The sequence below is a fragment of the Perognathus longimembris genome, chromosome 22 (genome assembly GCF_023159225.1).
Source record: "Perognathus longimembris pacificus isolate PPM17 chromosome 22, ASM2315922v1, whole genome shotgun sequence".
Lineage (NCBI taxonomy): Eukaryota > Metazoa > Chordata > Mammalia > Rodentia > Heteromyidae > Perognathus > Perognathus longimembris.
This window is the reverse complement of record NC_063182.1, coordinates 6,923,920-6,945,177: the sequence shown is the minus strand read 5'-3', so window position 1 is coordinate 6,945,177 and position 21,258 is coordinate 6,923,920. Positions and strand designations below refer to the sequence as shown.

The 21,258-nt window shown below is 44.7% G+C and overlaps 5 protein-coding genes across 5 annotated transcripts in view; 4 read left to right on the top strand and 1 right to left on the bottom strand.

Annotated features, from left to right (window-relative positions):
* The window catches only part of LOC125339773 (protocadherin gamma-C4), a 365,900-nt gene that overhangs the window by 163,506 nt on the left and 181,136 nt on the right, over window positions 1-21,258 (top strand). The window lies entirely within an intron of this gene.
* Window positions 2,748-3,121, top strand: LOC125340142 (protein BRAWNIN-like). The gene has a single exon (XM_048331594.1). It carries the CDS (start codon window positions 2,748-2,750, stop codon window positions 3,006-3,008), a length of 261 nt encoding a protein of 86 aa, XP_048187551.1. The 3' UTR covers window positions 3,009-3,121.
* LOC125340141 (protocadherin gamma-A4-like) lies at window positions 4,650-7,296 on the top strand. Its single transcript, XM_048331593.1, has one exon. It carries the CDS (start codon window positions 4,816-4,818, stop codon window positions 7,294-7,296), a length of 2,481 nt encoding a protein of 826 aa, XP_048187550.1. The 5' UTR covers window positions 4,650-4,815.
* LOC125340140 (zinc finger protein 239-like) lies at window positions 8,801-11,737 on the bottom strand. Its single transcript, XM_048331592.1, has 3 exons — window positions 11,566-11,737; window positions 10,294-11,154; window positions 8,801-8,940 (listed from the first exon to the last, which is right to left on the bottom strand). Exons 1-3 carry the CDS (start codon window positions 11,735-11,737, stop codon window positions 8,801-8,803), a joined length of 1,173 nt encoding a protein of 390 aa, XP_048187549.1.
* On the top strand, window positions 15,182-17,686 carry LOC125340139 (protocadherin gamma-A4-like). Its single transcript, XM_048331590.1, has one exon. The coding sequence runs from the start codon at window positions 15,215-15,217 to the stop codon at window positions 17,684-17,686; it is 2,472 nt and encodes an 823-aa protein (XP_048187547.1). The 5' UTR covers window positions 15,182-15,214.

The following is a 21,258-nucleotide window of genomic DNA, read 5'->3' as shown; positions in this document are numbered from 1 at the left end:
ACTTTCACAATGAACTGGTATACTTTAAATATTTTTATTGCTATTATAAAGGTGATGCACAGAGAGGTTACCTTTATTTGTCCAGGGGCTTCTACTCAGCACCTGAGCCTGTCCTGAGCTCTTTTTCTCAAGGCGAGTTCACTACTGCTTTGCACTACAGAGCCACCTCTAGGTTTCTGGTGGTTGAGTTCAGATAAGAGTGTCATGGAGGGCTGTACCTATGGCCTAGTGGTAAAGTGTTTGCCTTGTGTACATGAAGCCCTGGTTCGATCCCTCAGCACCACATACACAGAAAAGCCAGAAGTGGCGTTTTGTCTCAAGAGGTAGAGTGCTAGCCTTGAGTAAAAATAAGCCAGGGACAGTGCTCAGGCCCTGAGTCAAGGCCGCAGGACTGGCAATAAGAACAAAACCAACAAACAAGAGTGTCATGGACTTTCCTGCCCAGTCTGGCTTTGAACTGAGGTTCTGATTTCAGACTCCTGAGTAGCTAGGAATGCAGGTGTGAGTCACCACCACCTGGTAAGGCTACCATTTCATAAGACTGCTAATGAGTACATTTCATTAGGGGGAATGTCACCCCTTTCTTCAGTGTCTAAACATTTATTTATTTGAGACCAAATCTTCACCCATACTGGCTTCAAATTCCCCATCCTCCTGCCTCAGCCTCCCAAGTGCTGGACACAGTCCCCAATGCCTGGCACAAATGCTTTGTGATTGCTGATCTGACCATAGTGGCTTTATATGATTCCTTTCATTTGCTTTCATGATTATCAAAAGTATTTCCCATCTTATTTCACTCATATGTAAGGAGATTATAGGAATAATTATTATAATCTCTTAATTGTCTCTTATGCCATTACCCTTGACTCCTACCTTGATTTCTAAGGAACAAAAGCACTCGTTGAGGCCTGAGAATATGGCCTAGTGGTAAAGTGCTTGTCTCCTATACATGAAGCCCTGGGTTCGATTCCTCAGCACCACATATATAGAAAAATCCAGAAGTGTCGCTATGGCTCAAGTCGCAGAGTGCTTGCTTTGAGCAAAAAGAAGCCAAGGACAGTACTCAAACCCTGAGTTCAAGCCCCAGGCCTGGCAACAAAAGCAAAACAAAAAAAAAAACCTTGTTGAGGCATCTTGTTGTTGTTCATCAGGTCAACTTCCTACCCAGTTGGAGTAAGTTGGATGCTGGGCCTGCATGATTAATGGTTCTTAGTACATTGTCATCATCCCTATCTATTGGGATCCCTACAAATTGTTCACAGCTATGTGTGTCACTGTTTCACTGTAGAATGATCGGGGAAGGATAAAATACCTTTGGCATAAGGGATATGAAGTACATTTGCTCCTATAAATACTTCTGTGAGGTAATTAAAACTCCAAGAATGTGTATTACTATACAAATTAGTGAGTTCTGATAACTGAAAGTTCTGTTAATGATATTGAAATGTGGCTTCATCCAATTTAAGAGGGAGACTTGTAATTTCTACAAAGATTTGCATGTATGCGATGTTGTGGTGCAATAAACACTATATGGGACAGAATGCAATTATCAGTTTTGGGTAGAGAAAGTAAGTGAGCAATGGCAGACAGCTTATGTTTGAGGACATATTATTGAAGACACTAATGTCATCAAATTTTGTTAGCCCTAAAATATATCAAACACATTTAGATTCTAACATCAAGTATATACCACAGAGTCAGCAAGGTACATATCTTAAAGCCTTAAAGAGGGCAGTGCAGAATTTACATCACACAGCAAAATATATTTTTACTTCACTGACCACTGGATATCTTGTGGGAAATATTTGTGACTGAACTCGTTTATATCCATATGAGGGCATAACTACATGCCAATATAAACACTTTACCTATATGTATATATAAAATGAGCTAAAATGAATGAGACCCCATCACTGAAAATGTGTGTACTTCATAAAGCTTGAAGGAGCACACCATGAAATATGTTTCTGTATCACAACATTAGCTTCAATAAAAAAAAATTTGCTTGTCTAGAAAAAAAGATGCATGCTTTTCATAAAGGGCTTTGTTAAATGGCAAAAAAAAAAAAAAGTCAATACATACCCTATCAAGATAAGACAAGTGAGAGGAGAGTGGGTTGGGAGGGATGGGTGGGAATGTTTAAAAGGCATGGCATTCATGAAGACATACCATATTCATAGACTGCGATGCTGAATGGCAACTCCTTTATATAGCTGCTTACAGATAAAAAAAATTTTTTTAAATAAAAACCGAACCAGAAAAATAAATTAACAAAAAAATATTCAGATCAAGGAAGCTTGCAATGATAATACATACATGACTAATGAAATATTTCCTTGTACTTGTGTCTAAAATTAAAAAACAAAGCTGATAGAATGATTCAAGTGGCAGGGCACATGAGCCCAACACTCCTAGTGTCAACCCCAGTACCTCCAAAAGAAAGAGAGATGATTTTGAGAGCACTTGCCTAGCTAGCACAAAACTCTGAGTGCAAACCAAAATAACACGAAAAAGTAGAGCGAGTGGCTCCCTAGCGCAGGTGCTTCCTGGAGGTGGAATTCCGCGCCTGTGGGGCCTGGATGGCGGGGAGGGTGCTGCGGTTCTGCACGCGGAGCATCCCTCACTGACCGAGCAAGGCCCTAAAGTTGCACTTTGGCCCCTGCCTACCATCCATCCTCTCAGTCAGGCTCCCGTGCGCGGGGGGCGGGGGTAGGAGAGCACCCCAAGCCCCTATAGCTGTGCGGCCGATGGTGGGCCTAGACCGTCTAACGCTGCCCCTTTTCCCTCCCCGCCAGCCCTTCCACCATGCCCGCGGGCTGTCCTGGCCCAGTTATCTGAAAATGGTGGCGGCCAGCCTCCTGGCCATGTGCGCCGGAGCCCAAGTGGTGCACAGGTACTACCGGCCCGACCCGACAAGACCTGAAATTCCACCAAAGCCTGGAGAACTCAAAACAGAGCTATTGGGACTAAAAGAGAGACAACATAATCCTCAGGTCGCAGAGCAATAAAAACTTTGGAACTCAATGATGCCAAGAATTTTGTGAATGGAAGTCTTAAATATGTACTAAACATGACTTATTGTGTCAAACTACTTGTGGCTAAGCACCTAATGCTATGCTAATAGTGAACTGGTGCTTTGTCTACATTCACTGATTAGGTGAACTTTTATTATTATGGTTTGACAAAAACGCCAAACTGCCTATTCTCAGCCTTTTGCATGTGGACTGGAAGAAAGCTGGTCTTGTATGTCATGTAAGAGAGAGCATTTGCCATGTTTCCTTCAGTTTTAGTTCTGAATTTTCTCTGAATTAGCTTGAGTATAATGGCAGATGGGAACTACAAACTTAAACATAGTTTAAAAAAAAAGAATGTATGGGAACTAAGTTAATATTTCTCTAAATATTGGAAGTACTTGTATTGAACTTCATTAAGTCAAAAGTTCTCTTGGAGATGTGTCTAGAGTATTATAATGCTGTGATGTGATCTGCCAAAAATGCTGCAAAATTTGAGAACCTGCAGATTTGAGAAACCAAGTACAAATGGCTATTAACTTTTTCTTAAATTATACACACACACACACACACACACACACACACACACACACACGGCAGGGCACTGGTGGCTCAGGAGACTGAGATTTGAGGATCACAGTTCAAAGCCAGCCCAGGCAGACAGGAAAGTTCATGAAACTCTTACCTCCAAATAACCACCAAAACACTGGAAATGGAGGTGTGGCTAAAATGGTAGAACATAAGCTTTGGGCAAAAAAGCTAAAAAGATAGTGTCCACACACCCTGAGTTCGAGCCCCTGAATAAAACAGTAAAATAAAAAAACCAAGTACATGTAAAATCACCTAAACATTTGAATGAGCACTGTTAAGGGTTGAACGATTTACCTGTGAATGTGACCTCATTGGATCTTTATTACCATGGTTCACATGAGGTCATTAGGGTAGGCCTAGTCCTTTGTATGTTCATAAGAAGAGGCATCTTGAGAAGACAGAAGATAGGCTAAGCAGGAACACTGTGACAGCAGAGGCAGAGATGAGGAACAGCTAAAAGCCAAAGGACATCAGGAATGGAAGGCCCCACAAGAAGCCAGAAGTAAGCAAGGAAAGGATTCTACCAAGACTCAAATACCTGCCTGGATTTCAAACACTGGGCCTAGAGAACTGTGAGAATAAATTTCTGTTGTTTAAAAAAAAAAAAAGTAAACAATATTAAAGAGAAATTTAGAAATTATGGCAAAAACAATTCATTGGTTATGGTATACTAACACCACTGGATTCATTGCACCATGTCAGTATGATTCTGACACAATACTGAAAATGGGCTTTGGGGATGAATGCTGTAAAAAAAAAAAAACCTTTTGAAAAGTAGAAAATAATTTTTACTCAAAACCACATCTGACATCTCTAAGAAAACAACTTAGTTTATAACAAAGGAAGGTGTGGATCCTTTCTTTGCAAATTAAGCAACAGGAATTTGTTATTTATTTCCATCGGAAGAAATGAGATTGGGAATGGAAACAGTATAAAGTTTTGCACTCTTCATTTTCAAGAAGGGGTTGCAATAACAGTTTAGGGCTCTGAGTGTCGCTGTTCACCACGCGGGGAAAAACAACCAGACCTTCAGTCAGAAGGAGATTTCCGCAGCGCACAGCCCTGGTTCCGGGCGCTTGCAAAGCTTCATCTGGGACCCGCGATTGCTCAGCGTTCCACCGCGAACGCATCGGCCCTGGGAAGACCAGGACCCAGGGCTCCTCGGCCTCCAGCGGGAGCCGCCAAGGTCAGGCTGTCGCGCAGCGGGGCTGTCATGGCGGCTGCTTCTCCATCAGACTGCAGGCGACTGGTGTGGATGTGCTTTGTGCTGGGAGCCCTGTGGGAAGTGCGGGCCCAGCAGATCCGCTACACGGTGCGGGAAGAGCTGGAAGAAGGCTCTGCCGTGGGCGACCTGGCCCGGGACCTGGGGCTGGAGCCGCGGGAGCTGGCGGAGCGCGGCGTGCGCATCGTGTCCAGAGGGAAGGCGCAGCTCTTCGCGCTGAGCCCGCGGGGCGGCGGCCTGGTCACCGCGGGCAGGATCGACCACGAGCAGCTCTGCCACACATCTGCCCCGTGTGTGGCACACTTGGAGATCCTCCTAGAGGACAAGGTGAGCATTGTGGGAATCGAGGTGGAAATAACCGATGTGAATGACAATGCGCCCAGCTTTGGAACAGAGCAGTGGGAAATAAAAGTTGTTGAAAATGAATATCCTGGGACGAGATTTCCGCTCCCTGAAGCTTTTGATCCGGACATAGGGCTGAATTCTCTGCAGGGTTACCAGCTCAGCTCCAATGCTCACTTCTCCCTGGACGTGCAGAGAGGACCTAATGGGGTGCAGTATCCGGAGCTGGTACTAGAACGCGCCCTAGACCGTGAGGAAGAGCCAGTTCACCACCTGGTTCTCACTGCCTACGATGGAGGCGACCCCGTGTTCTCGGGCACGGCCAGGATTCACATCACACTCCTGGACATCAACGACAACGCTCCCGCATTCACCCAGCAAGAGTACCATGTCAGTGTGCGGGAGAATTTGCCCGTGGGCACCCAGCTGCTCACCATCAAAGCCACAGATCCGGATGAGGGGACCAATGGAGAAGTCACATATTCCTTCCGGAATGACCGCGACAAAATATCCCAGCTGTTCCAGTTGGATTCTGTCAGTGGGGTCATCACACTATTAGGGGATCTGGATTATGAGGAATCTGGATTCTACAATATCGATGTAGAGGCCCGTGATGAACCTGGCCTTCGAGCCCGAAGTCAGGTGCTCATGACAGTCGTGGATGTGAACGACAATGCTCCAGAAGTCACAGTTACCTCGCTCACCAGCTCTATCCAAGAGCCTTCTTCACCAGGAGCTGCCATTGCTCTTTTCAATGTTCATGACAGCGACTCCGGAGAGAATGGCCTTGTCACATGTTCGATTCCAGATCATCTTCCATTTAGACTGGAAAAGACCTATGGAAATTATTACCGGTTATTGACACACAGAACCCTGGACAGAGAGGAAGTCTCAGAATATGACATTCTGCTAACTGCCACTGACGAGGGAACACCTCCCCTGTCTACAGAGATGCATATTGCATTGCAGGTGACAGACATCAATGACAACCCACCCACCTTCCCTCACGCCTCCTACTCTGCCTACATTCCAGAAAACAACCCGAGAGGAGCGTCCATCTTAGGCATGACAGCCCAGGACCCTGACAACGGGGAGAATGCCCAAGTAACCTACTCTCTCACAGAGGACACCATCCAGGGAGCGCCTCTGTCCTCCTACATCTCCATCAACTCCAACACGGGAGTCCTGTATGCTCTTCGTTCCTTTGATTATGAGCAGTTCCAAGACTTGCAGCTGCTTGTGATCGCCAGCGATGGTGGACAGCCACCCCTCAGCAGCAATGTGTCCCTGAGCCTGTTCGTGCTGGACCAGAATGATAACGCCCCTGAGATCCTCTACCCCACCCTCCCCACCGATGGTTCCACGGGCGTGGAGCTGACGCCTCGCTCTGCAGAGCCAGGATACCTGGTGACCAAGGTGGTGGCCGTGGACAAAGACTCAGGACAGAATGCCTGGCTGTCCTACCGCCTGCTCAAGGCCAGCGAGCCGGGGCTCTTCACGGTGGGGCTGCACACGGGTGAGGTGCGCACGGCGCGGGCCCTGCTGGACAGAGACGCGCTCAAGCAGAGCCTCGTGGTGGCGGTGCAGGACCACGGCCAGCCGCCCCTCTCGGCCACCGTCACGCTCACCATCGCCGTGGCTGACAGCATCCCGGAGGTCCTGGCAGATTTGAGCAGCGTCCACACTGCCCCTGACACAGAGGACTCCGACCTCACTCTGTACTTAGTGGTGGCAGTGGCCGTGGTCTCCTGTGTCTTTCTGGCTTTTGTCATCGTGCTGCTGGCACTGAGGCTGAGACGCTGGCACACGAGCCGTCCGTCTCCGACAGCACACAGTGGGCTGGCAGGTCTACCTGCTTCACACTTGGTGGGTGTGGATGGGGTGCACGCTTTCCTGCAGACCTATTCCCATGAGGTGTCGCTCACCGCGGACTCGGGGAAGAGCCACCTGATCTTCCCGCAGCCCAACTATGCGGACACGCTCCTCAGCCAGGAGAGCTGTGCCAAAAGCGAGCCTCTCCTGCTACCCCAGGATTTCCCTGTGTCACAAGGAGACCCCAGCCACCTTCCGGTAAGCCAGTCTACCATCTGTCTCACACAGGGGAGCACAGGATCCTGTGAATGCCTTTAGTTGTGTAAGATAAGATATGCAAAGTAAAGCACCCCTTTATTAACATTCCATTGGGTCAAACGGGGGTGGAAAAATTATGATTAGTAAAATTTACCAAACAAAAACTTATTTGCTAATGCATAGCTTGTTCTCTTATTATTTGTGATGTATAGTGATTAAACTCAGGAATACTTGCCATACAAGATGAACGTTCTACCATGGAGCTACCGAACCTGCCTCGTATTTTTTATTTGTCCTTTCTAGCCTTCATTCAGTTGTAGTTTCAGCAGAAATTTCTTAGTTATATATCTTTAAGTCTCTCAATTTCAGTGTAAATGTGTGGGGGGTGTGTGTGTGTTTGCGTGTACTGGGGCTTTAACTCAGGGTCTCAGGGTCTTGGTTATCTGTTTTGCTCAAAGATGATGCTCTAGCTCTTCAGCCAAGTATTCAGTCCTGGGTTTTGGGTGGTTAACTGGAGATAACTGGCTTGTGCATTAATCCACTTGGCTGGCTTTGAAGTTTGATCTGCAGATCGCAACCTCTGACTAGGTAGAATTCTAGGCATGTACCACTACCTTCTGGGACTACTCATTTTTAGAATGCCCTTTTCAATGTGCACTACTGAAAGGGAAGATTATACCATGAAATAGAAGCCAATTATGTGAAATCATATTTGTAGTATTATTTTCCATGAAGTTAATATGGAATCTGTGTTGAGTATATATCAATTTCTTGTTTTTATACCACCACGTTGTGCTTGTAATTTACCTTTCCTTAAAAAGGTATTTCCATTATAACTAGGCAGTGACAACTTGTGGGTATTGGGAGCCTATTTAACTTGGAGGTGTAAAACGTTAGAAACAATCACAATGAACTGGTACACTATAAACAATTTTATTGCTATTTCAAAGGTGATGCACAGAGAGGTTACTTTTATTTTTCCTGGGGCATGAACTCTGGGCCTGGGCCTTGTCCTGAGCTCTTTTGCTCAAGGCGAGTGCTCTACTGCTTTGGACCTCATAGCCACCTCTAGGTTTCTGGTGGTTGAGTGAAGATAAGAGTGTCATTGAGAGCTGGGAATATGGCCTAGTGGTAAAGTGTTTGCCTTGTATACATGAAGCCCTGGGTTCGATTCCTCAGCACCAAATACATAGAAAACCTTGAAGTGGCGCTTTGGCCTAAGAGGAACAGTGCTAGCCTTGAACAAAAAGAAGCCAAGGACAGTCCTCAGGCCCTGAGTCAGTGCCCCAGGACTTGCTACAAAAATTGAAACTAACAAACAGGAGTGCCATGGCTTTCCTACGCAGTCTTTGAACTGAGATCCTCAGATTTCAGCCTCCTGGGTAGCTATTAATACAGATGTGAGTCACCACCACCTGGTAAGGCTACCATTTCATAAGACAGGGAATGAGTACATTTCTTTGGGGGGAAATGTCACCCCTTCCTTCAGTGTTTACACATTTATTTATTTGAGACCAAGTCTTAACCCGTACTGGCTTCAAATTCACAAGCAGGTCTACCTGCTTCACACTTGGTGGGTGTGGATGGGATGCACGCTTTCCTGCAGACCTATTCCCATGAGGTGTCGCTCACCGCGGACTCGGGGAAGAGCCACCTGATCTTCCCGCAGCCCAACTTTGCGGACATTCTCCTCAGCCAGGAGAGCTGTGCCAAAAGCGAGCCTCTCCTGCTACCCCAGGATTTCCCTGTGTCACAAGGAGACCCCAGCCACCTTCCGGTAAGCCAGTTCTACCATCTCTCTCACACGGGGGAGCATAGGATCCTCTGAATGCCTTTAGTAGTGTAAGATAGGACATGCAAAGTAAAGCACCCTTTTATTAATATTCCATTGGATCAAAGGGGGTGGAAAAATAATGATTAGTAACATTTACCAAAGATAAACTTAGTTGCTAATGACTAGCATTTTGTCTTTTTTTGTGATGTGATAGAGATTAAACTCAGGAATACTGGTCATATAAGACAAACATTCTACCACGGAGCTACCCACCTTGGCTCTTCTTATTTATTATATTCCCTTTCCAGTCTTCATTTACTTGAGTTTAGCAGAAATTTCTTATTTATCATTAAGAGTCTCACTTTGAGTGCAAGTGTGTGTGTGTGTGTGTGTGTACTGGGGCTTGAACTCAGGGCCTCAGGCTCTGGGTTGTCTGTTTTGCTCAAGGATGATGCTTTTGCTTTTAGGCCAAGTGTTCTGCCCTGGCTTTTGACTGGTTAATTGGAGATAAGAGTCTTGTGGATTAATCCACCTGAGTGGCTTTGAACTTTGATCCACAAACCGCACCCTCTGGCTATGTAGGATTCTAGGCATATACCATACCACGGCCTTCTGGTACTACTCATTTTTAGAATGCCCTTTTCAGTGTGCACCACTTAAAGGGAAGATTATACCATGAAATAGGAGCCAAGTGTGAAGTCATATTTCTAGCATTATTTTACATGAAGTTAATATGGAATCTGTGTTGAGTATATATAAATTTCTTGTGTTTACACCACCACGTTGTGCTTGAAATTTACCTTTCTTTCCTTAAAAAGGCATTTCCAGTATTACTAGGCAGTAACAAGTTGTGGGTAGTGGGTAACTATTTAACTTTTTGGTATAAAAAGTTAAATATTTTCACAATGAATTGGTACACTTAAACATTTTTATTGCTATTATAAAGGTGATGCACACAGAAGTTACTTTTATTTGTCCTGGGGCTTGAACTTGGGTCTGGACACTGTCCTGAGCTCTCATGCTCAAGGGTAGTGCTCTACTGATTTGTACCCTAGAGCCACCTCCAGGTTTCTTTTTCTTTTTCCTCCCAATGTGAATTATTTTAATATTTGTGCAAAGAATCAGAATTAACAAAGGCTTACCCACATTCCTTACAGAGGCTTTTATCCCATTTGCTCAAATTATCTTTTATATTGTTTATGGGGAAAGGTGTTCTTTCTAGTGTGTTATTTCATGTGGGTGTAAGTAACTAGAATCACTGAAAGTTTCCCCACATTCATTACAAAGGAAGGGTTTCTGTTCATTATGAGTTCGTTCATGTTTCCAACAACCACTCAGAGTAAAGAAGGCTTTCCTGCACTGCTTACACACATAGGGCTTCTCTCCAGTGTGAGTTCTCTCATGGATGAGATAGTGACTGGATTGCCCAAATGCTTTCCCACACTGATTACAGACATAAGGCTTCTCTCCAGTGTGAATCCTCTCATGTATGGTCATGTAACCACAAGACCTAAAGGCTTTTCCACACTGTCTGCATACGTAGGGCTTCTCTTCAGTGTGAGTTATTTTATGTTTATGCAAGGAACTTGAATCAATGAAGGCTTTCCCACACTCCTTACACAGAAAGGGTTTCTCACCACTGTGAGTTCTTTCATGCTTTCGAACATCACTCAAAGTAAAGAAGGCTTTCCCACACTGCTGGCAGACATGGGGCTTCTCTCCTGTGTGAGTCCTTTCATGTATCTTAACATAACCTGGGTAGCTGAAGGCCTTCCCACACTGCGGGCACACATAAGGCTTCTCCCCACTGTGCGTCCTTTCGTGTATCCTAATGTAACTGGAAGAACTAAAAGCTTTTCCACATTGCTGACACACATGTGGTTTCTCTCCTGTGTGAGTCCGTCTGTGTATCCTACCGGAGGTGGGATGACTGAAGACATTCCCACACTGCTTACACGCGTGGGTTCTGGCTCCAGTGTTGGTGCTCTTGGCATTCTGGAAGCACTGGGGATCACTGCAGGCTCTCCCACATGTGGTGCATTTACACAGCTTCTCTTCAAATGCCTGGTACTCATAGAGTTTGGAGTCAGTGTAAGTTCTGAAGGCCATATTCAGGGATGAATGCCTGAGGAAGATGGCTTCCACTGCAGCAGGAGATTTAATGTTCATAGCACAATCTAGAGTACCTTGGACGATTTCACCACCTTGAAGACCTTCTTTATGTTCATAGAATCTCCATAAATCTTAAACCCTTAAAGCATCAGAAATCGTTGTTTGTGGCAAGAGACTGGAGGCCCAGATGTTTCCAATGTTAAAACATTTTGGATTTTTGATATGCTGATTAGGGCTACTCAACCTAAATGTATTTTGGAGAAAATATTGAAACCAAATCAATTTGCTTACTAGTATAGTTTTAAAACTTCCTTCTCACTTCTTGATATGCAAAAGAATATTCCTGGGCTCAGTCCACTACCAGGCTGCACTGCAGATGACAATGCAAAGACTGTATTTTCTCTGATTACTCACCATTCCCATCCTTAGATATTTCTTGGTACTTTTACACACTTCTTCAACAGTCTGGTCTTCCTGTTCTTTTTGTATGGAGGCCAGGTTCCTGAAAGTATCCACCATCACATCTCTGTACAGCTGCTGTTGGGAAGGATCAAGCAAAGCCCACTCCTCCAGGGTGAAGTTGACAAACACATGATCAAAGGTCACAGACTCCATGGCCGCCTCCAGGCGGCCACGAGGTCAGCGAAGGTCAACCAGCAGCCGTGGACCAGCTGCCCCGAACCCCGAGCCCAGAGCAGCCTGGAGCACTGCAAGCGTGATAGCTCCAGGTTTCTGATGGTTGAGTGAAGATAAGAGTGTCATGGACTATCCTGACCAGTCTAGCTTTGAACTGAGGTCCTCAGATTTCAGTCTCCTGAGAAGCTAGGAATACAGGTGTGAGTCACCACCACCTGGTAAGGCTACCATTTCATAACGCAGGGAATAAGTACATTTCTTTGGGGGAAATGTCACCCCCTCCTTCAGTGTCTAAACATTTCTGATTTTGAGACCAAGCCATACCCATGCTGGCTTCAAATTCCCCATTCTCCTGCCTGGGCCTCTCAAGTGCTGGACACAGTCCACAATGCCTGGCGCAAATGCCTTTTTGTTGCTGTTCTGACCATAGTGACTTTGTAGGATTCCTTTCATTTGCTTCCATGATTATCAAAAGTGTTTCCCATTTCATTTCACTCATATGTAAGAAGAATGTAGTAGTAATTATAATAATTTCTTAATTGTCTTTTGTGGCATTACCCTGACTCCTACCTTCATTTCTAATGAATAAAAAACTTGTTGAGGGCTGGGAATATGGCCTAGTGGTAAAGTGCTCATCTCCTATACATGAAGCCTGGGACCATTCCTCAGCACCACATATAGAAAAAGCCAGAAGTGGCGCTATAACTCAAGTCGCCCAGTGCTACCTTTGAGCAAGAAGAACCTAGGTACATTTCTCAGTCCCTGAGTTCAATCCTGAGGACTGGAAGCAAAAAGAAAAGAAAACAAAAAACCTTGTTGGAGCGTCTTGTTGCTGTTCATCAGGTAAACTTCCTACCAAGGTTGAGTAACTTGGATTCTGAGCCTGCATGATTAATGGTTCTTAGTACATTGTCATCATCCCTATTTATTGGGATTCCTACAAATACTTCCCAGCTCTGTGTGTCACTGTGTGAATGATCAGGGAAGGATAAAGTATTTTGTGCATAAGGGATATGAAATACATTTGTTAGTGCAAATACTTCTGAATGTTAATCAAAACTCTACAAATGTGTATACCTATACAACTTAGTGAGTTCTGATAACTGATGGTGTTGGCAATTATAGTGGAATGTGGCTTCATCCAATTTAAGAGGGAGAATTTTAAGTTCTACATTCTTTTGCATGTATGGGAGGTTGTAGTTCAATAAATACTGTTTGGGATGGAATGCAATTAGCAGTCTAGAGTAGAGGAAATAACAAGTGGGCAATGGCAGACAGTTCATACCTGAGGAGGTATTACTAAAGATACTAAAATCATGAAATTTTGTTAGCCCTAAAATGTGTCAGTCACATTTAAGAATATATTACAGATTTAGCAAGGTACATAACTTAAAGCCTTAAAGAGGGCAGTGCAGAATTTACATCACACAACGAAATATATTTTCACTTCACTGACCACTCATGTCTTCTAGGAAATATTTCTGACTGAACTAGTTTATATCCATATGAGGAAATAACTACATGCCAATATAAACACTTTACATATATATATATCCGTATATATGTATATATATATATATGAAATGAGCCAAAATGAATGAGGCGCCATCACTGAAAATGTGTGTACTTCATAAAGCTTGAAGGAGCACAAAATGAAATCTATTTCTGTACCACCACGTAAGCTTCAATAAAAAATGTGCTTAATTTTCTACAAAAAAAGATGCTTGGTATTCATAAATGGCAAAAAAAATTAATACATACCCTTTTAAGTTAAGACAACTGAGAGGAGAGTGGGTTGGGAGGGATGGGTGAGAATGTTCAAAAGGCATTGCATTCATGAAGACATACCATATTCATAGACTGCATTGCTGAATGACAACTCATTTGTACAGCTACTTACAGATAATATATATTTTTGTTTATTTATTTATTTATTGCCAGTGCTGGGCCTTGGAATCAGAGCTTGAGCACTGTCCCTGGCTTCCTTTTGCTCAAGGCTAGCACTCTGCCACTTGAGCCACAGTGCCACTTCTGGCCGTTTTCCATATATGTGGTACTGGGGAATTGAACCCAGGGCTTCATGTATACGAAGCAGCCTCTCTTGCCACTAGGCCATACTCCCAGACCGAGAAAAAAATATTTTTAAAAATTAAAAACAAACCAGGAAAATTAATTAACAATAAATATTCAGTTCTATGAATCTTGCAATGATAATACATACATAACTAATAAAATATTTCCTTGTACTTGCTTCTCAAATTTAAAAAAGCTGGTAGAATGATTCAAGTGGCAGGACACATGAACACAAGGCTCCTAGTTTCAACCCCAGTACCTCCAAAAGAAGAAAGATGATTTTGAGAGCACTTGCCTAGCTAGCACAAAACTTTGAGTGCAAACCAAAATAACAGGAAAAAGTAAAGAACATCAAAGTGAAATTTAGAAATGATGGCAAAAATAATGCATTGGTTATGGTACACTAAGACCACTGGATTCTTCACAGCATGTCAGTATGTTTCTGCCTTCTAGATGATATCATTTTTAATGTCAAAGTTCCTTACCCAAAGTTTGAAGCTTTCCATTTGCACCGGTAATGTGTTCACTAAATACTGAAAACAGATTTTGCTGAATTCCAAATCTATGGAGGTTGCTGTTGAAGCAGTTAAGGAGACACTGTGAACAAGAGAGTCACAGGCACCGGGTGGAGCCTAAAATTTCTGGTATAAAAGCTAGTGATAAAATTCTCTGTCAACCTGAAATCATTTCTCAACCTTATTTGCACAGGGTGAGACTATGTCCAGAGTGTCAGTTAATCCCTTGCAAAGGAATTGAAAGTTTGTCCCAGACTCCAATGGTCCCCTCAGAAGGCCAGGTTGACTGAAGCTGAACATCCAAATAAAAGGATGCTGTCTGTTACTCCTCTGTTTCCTTTACCCTCCATTCCTGCTCTGGTATTAGAAAGAAATATAGTATACTGAAAATGTTCTTTGGGAATGATTACTTTAAAAAACCTTTTGAAACGTAGAAAACACTTTTTTCTCAAAAACCAATGTGACTTCTCTGAGAAAACAACTTAGTGGATAACAAAAATATTGTGGATCCTTTCGTTGCAAATTAAACAACAGGAATTTGTTATTTATTCTCCTCGGAAGAAATGAGATTAGCAATCGAAACAGTATAAAGTTTTGCACTCTTCATTTTCAAGAAGGGGTTGCAATAACAGTTTAGGGCTCTGAGTGTCGCTGTTCACCACGCGGGGAAAAACAACCAGACCTTCAGTCAGAAGGAGATTTCCGCAGCGCACAGCCCTGGTTCCGGGCGCTTGCAAAGCTTCATCTGGGACCCGCGATTGCTCAGCGTTCCACCGCGAACGCATCGGCCCTGGGAAGACCAGGACCCAGGGCTCCTCGGCCTCCAGCGGGAGCCGCCAACGTCAGGCTGTCGCGCAGCGGGGCTGTCATGGCGGCTGCTTCTCCATCAGACTGCAGGCGACTGGTGTGGATGTGCTTTGTGCTGGGAGCCCTGTGGGAAGTGCGGGCCCAGCAGATCCGCTACACGGTGCGGGAGGAGCTGGAAGAAGGCTCTGCCGTGGGTGACCTGGCCCAGGACCTGGGGCTGGAGCCGCGGGAGCTGGCGGAGCGCGGCGTGCGCATCGTGTCCAGAGGGAAGGCGCAGCTCTTCGCGCTGAGCCCGCGGGGCGGCGGCCTGGTCACCGCGGGCAGGATCGACCGCGAGCAGCTCTGCCACACATCTGCCCAGTGTGTGGCACACTTGGAGATCCTCCTAGAGGACAAGGTGAGCATTGTGGGAATCGAGGTGGAAATAACCGATGTGAATGACAATGCGCCCAGGTTTCGTACAGAGCAGAGGGAAATAAAAGTTGTTGAAAATGAAGATCCTGGGACGAGATTTCCGCTCCCTGAAGCTTTCGATCCAGACATAGGGCTGAATTCTCTGCAGGGTTACCAGCTCAGCTCCAATGCTCACTTCTCCCTGGACGTGCAGAGAGGACCTGATGGGGTGCAGTATCCGGTGCTGGTGCTAGAACGAACCCTAGACCGTGAGGAAGAGCCAGTTCACCACCTGGTTCTCATTGCCTACGATGGAGGCGACCCTGTTCGCTCGGGCACTGCCAGGATTCACATCACACTCCTGGACATCAACGATAACGCTCCCGCATTCACCCAGCCAGAGTACCACGTCAGTGTGCGGGAGAATTTGCCCGTGGGCACCCAGCTGCTCACCATCAAAGCCACCGATCCAGATGAGGGGACCAATGGAGAAGTGACATATTCCTTCCGGAATGACCTAGACAGAATAGCCCAGCTGTTCCAGTTGGATTCTGTCAGTGGGGTCATCACAATATTAGGGGATCTGGATTATGAGGAGAATGGATTCTACAATATCGATGTAGAAGCCCTTGATGGACCTGGACTTCAAGCCCGAAGTAAGGTGCGCGTGACAGTCATGGATGTAAACGACAATGCTCCAGAAGTCACAGTTACCTCACTCACCAGCTCTATCCAAGAGCCTTCTTCACCAGGAGCCGTCATTGCTCTTTTCAACGTTCATGACAGTGACTCCGGAGACAATGGCCTCGTCACATGTTCCATTCCAGATTATCTTCCATTTAGACTGGAAAAGACCTATGGAAATTATTACCGGTTATTGACACACAGAACTCTGGACAGAGAGGAAGTCTCAGAATATGACATCCTGCTAACTGCCACTGACCAGGGAACACCTCCCCTATCTACAGAGATGCATATTGCATTGCAGGTGACAGACATCAATGACAACCCACCCACCTTCACTCACGCCTCCTACTCTGCCTACATTCCAGAAAACAACCCGAGAGGAACGTCCATCTTAGGCATGACAGCCCAGGACCCTGACAGTGGGGAGAACGCCCAAGTAACGTACTCTCTCACAGAGGACACCATCCAGGGAGTGCCTCTGTCCTCCTACATCTCCATCAACTCCAACACGGGAGTCCTGTATGCTCTTCGTTCCTTTGATTATGAGCAGTTCCAAGACTTGCAGCTGCTTGTGATCGCCAGCGACGCTGGACAGCCACCCCTCAGCAGCAACGTGTCCCTGAGCCTGTTTGTGCTGGACCAGAATGATAACGCACCTGAGATCCTCTACCCCACCCTCCCCACGGACGGTTCCACGGGCGTGGAGCTGACACCTCGCTCTGCAGAGCCAGGATACCTGGTGACCAAGGTGGTGGCCGTGGACAAAGACTCAGGACAGAACGCCTGGCTGTCCTACCGCCTGCTCAAGGCCAGCGAGCCGGGGCTCTTCACGGTGGGGCTGCACACGGGTGAGGTGCGCACGGCGCGGGCCCTGCTGGACAGAGACGCGCTCAAGCAGAGCCTCGTGGTGGCGGTGCAGGACCACGGCCAGCCGCCCCTCTCAGCCACCGTCACGCTCACCATCGCCGTGGCTGACAGCATCCCGGAGGTCCTGGCAGATTTGAGCAGCGTCCACACTGCCCCTGACACAGGGGACTCCGACCTCACGCTGTACTTAGTGGTGGCAGTGGCCGTGGTCTCCTGTGTCTTTCTGGCTTTTGTCATCGTGCTGCTGGCCCTGAGGCTGAGACGCTGGCACACGAGCCGTCCATCTCCGACAGCACACAGTGGGCTGGCAGGTCTACCTGCTTCACACTTGGTGGGTGTGGATGGGGTGCACGCTTTCCTGCAGACCTATTCCCATGAGGTGTCGCTCACCGCGGACTCGGGGAAGAGCCACCTGATCTTCCCGCAGCCCAACTATGCGGACACGCTCCTCAGCCAGGAGAGCTGTGCCAAAAGCGAGCCTCTCCTGCTACCCCAGGATTTCCCTATGTCACAAGGAGACCCCAGCCACCTTCCGGTAAGCCAGTTCTACCATCTGTCTCCCACAGGGGAGCATCAGATCCTGTGAATGCCTTGAGTTGTGTAAGATAGGACATGCAAAGTAAAGTACCCTTTTATTAATATTCTATTGGTTCAAAGGGGGTGGATAAATAATGATTAGTAACATTTACCAAAGAAAAACGTAGTTGCCAATGACTAGTATTTTGTCTTTTTTTGTGATGTGATAGTGATTAAACTCAGGAATACTGGCACTCGCGACAAACATTCTGCCACTGAGCTACCCACCCTGGCCCTTCTTATTTATTATATTCCCTTTCCGGTCTTCATTTACTTGAGTTTAGCAGAAATTTCTTATTTCTCATTAAGTGTCTCACTTTGAGTGCAAGTGTGTGCGGGTTTGTGTATGAGTGCAAGTGTGTGTGTGTGTGTGTGTGTACTGGGGCTTGAACTCAGGGCCTCAGACTCTGGGTTGTCTGTTTTGCTCAAGGATGATGCTTTAGCTTTTAGGCCAAGTGTTCTGTCTGGCTTTTGACTGGTTAATTGGAGATAAGAGTCTTGTGGATTAATCCACCTGGGTGGCTTTGAACTTTGATCCACAAACTGCACCCTCTGGCTATGTAGGATTCTAGGCATGTACCATACCACGGCCTTCTGGTACTACTCATTTTTAGAATGCCCTTTTCAGTGTGCACCACTTAAAGGGAAGATTATACCATGAAATAGGAGCCAATTGTGTGAAGTCATATTTCTAGCATTATTTTACATGAAGTTAATATGGAATCTGTGTTGAGTATATATAAATTTCTTGTGTTTACACCACCACGTTGTGCTTGAAATTTACCTTTCTTTCCTTAAAAAGGCATTTCCAGTATTACTAGGCAGTAACAAATTGCGGGTAGTGGGAAACTATTTAACTTTTAGGTATAAAAGGTTAAATGTTTTCACAATGAATTGGTACACTTAAACATTTTTATTGCTATTATAAAGGTGATGCTCACAGAGGTTACCTTTATTTTTCCTGGGGCTTGAACTTGGGTCTGGACACTGTCCTGAGCTCTCATGCTCATGGCTAGTGCTCTACTGCTTTGGACCCCAGAGCCACCTCCAGATCTGGTGGTTGAGTGAAGATAAGAGTGTTTGGACTATCCTGACCAGTCTGGCTTTGAACTGAGAGCCTCAGATTTCAGTCTCCTGAGTAGCTAGGAATACAAGTGTGAGTCACCACCACCTAGTAAGGCTACCATTTCATAACAGGTGATGTACATTTCTTTGGGGGTATTGTCACCCCTTCCTTCAGTGTCTAAACCTTTCTGTTTTTGAGACCAAGTCTTAACCCATGGTGGCTTCAAATTCCCCATTCTCCTGCCTGGGCCTCTCAAGTTCTGGACACAGTCCACAATGCCTGGCGCAAATGCTTTGTTATTGCTGATTTGACCATAGTGACTTTGTAGGATTCCTTTCATTTGCCTCCATGATTATCAAAAGTGTTTCCCATTTCATTTCACTCATATGTAAGAAGAATGTAGGAGTAATTATAATAATTTCTTAATTGTCTGTTGTGGCATTACCCTTGCCTCTTACCTTCATTTCTAATGAATAAAAAACTTGTTGAGGGCTGGGAATATGGCCTAGTGGTAAAGTGCTCATCTCCTATACATGAAGCCAGGGGTCAACTCCTCAGCACCACATATAAAAAAAGCCAGAAGTGGCGTTATGACTCATGTCCCCCAGTACTACCATTGAGCAAGAAGAAGCTAGGGACATTTCACAGTCCCTGCGTTCAAGCCCGAGGACTGTAAACAAAAAGAAAACAAAACAAAAAACCTTGTTGGAGCGTCTTGTTGCTGTTCATCAGGTAAACTTCCTACCAAGGTTGAGTAACTTGGATTCTGGGCCTGTATGATCAATGGTTCTTAGTAAATTGTCATCGTCCCTATTTATTGGGATTCCTACAAATACTTCCCAGCTCTGTGTGTCACTGTGTGAATGATCAAGGAAGGATAAAATATTTTGTGCATAAGGGATATGAAATACAGTTGTTCGTGCAAATACTTCTGAGTGTTAATCAAAAGTCTACGAATGTGTATACCTATACATCTTAGTGAGTTATGATAACTGAAACTGTTGACAATTATTGTGGATTGTGGCTTCATCCAATTTAAGAGGGAGACTTTTAAATTCTACATTCTTTTGCATGTATGGGAGGTTGTAGTTCAATAAGTACTGTTTCAGATGGAAAGCAATTAGCAGTCTAGGGTAGAGGAAATAACAAGTGTATGGCAGACAGTTCATACCTTAGGAGGTATTACTGAAGACACTAAAATCATGAAATTTTGCTAGCCCTAAAATGTGTCAATCACATTTAGGAATATATTACAAATTTAGCAAGGTACATAACTTAAAGCCTTAAAGTGGGCAGTGCAGAATTTACATCACAAAGGAAAATATATTTTCACTTCACTGACCACTGGATTTCTTGTAGGAAATATTTCTGACTGAACTAGTTTATATCCATATGAGGAACTAACTACATGCCCATATAAACACTCTGCATATCTGTAGATATGAAATGAACTAAAATGAATGAGTCCCCATCACTGAAAATGTGTGTACTTCATAAAGTTTGAAGGAGCACAGCATGAAATTTATTTCTGTACCACAATGTAAGCTTCAATAAAAAAATGTGCTTAATTTTCTACAAAAAAAAAGATGTTTGGTATTCATCAATGGCCAAAAAAATCAATACATACCCTTTCAAGTAAAGAGAAGTGAGAGGAGGGTGGGTTGAGAGGGATGGGTGAGAATGTTCCAGAGGCCTGGCATTCATGAAGACATACCATATTCATAGACTGCGATGCTGAATAGCAAATCCTATGTACAGCTACTTACAGATAAAAATATTTTTAAAAATAAAAACCAAACCAGGAAAATGAATTAACAAAAGATATTCAGTTTTGTGAAGCATGCAATGATAATACAGACATGACTAATAAAATATTTCCTTGTACTTGTTTCTAAAATTTAAAAATCTGGTAGAATGATTCAAGTGTCAGGACACATGAACACAAGACTCCAGTTTAAACCCCAGTACCTCCTAGTCAAGAAAGATGATTTTGAGAGCATTTGCCTAGCTAGCACAAAACTCTGAGTGCAAACCAAAAAACACGAAAAAGTAAAGAACATCAAAGTGAAATTTAGAAATGATGGCAAAAATAATGCATTGTTCATGGTACACTAAGACCACTGGATTCTTTACAGCGAATCTGTATGTTTCTGACTTCGTAATGATATCATTTTTAATGTCAAAGTTCCTTACCCTAAGTTTGAAGCTTTGCATTTGCACCGTTAATTTGTTCACTACATACTGAAAACAGTATTTGCTGAGTTCTGACTCTATGGAGGTTGCTGTTCTAGCAGTTAAGGAGACAGTGTGAACAAGAGAGTCACAGGCATACTTTGGAGCCTATAATTTCCGATGTAGAAGCTAGGGAGAAAATTCTCTTTTCAACCTAAAATCATTTCTCAAACTTATTTGCACAGGGTGAGGCTATCTCCAGAGAGTCAGGTAATTCCTTGCAAAGAAATTCAAAGGTTGTCCCAGATTCCAAGGGTCACCTAACATGACCAGGTTGACTAAAG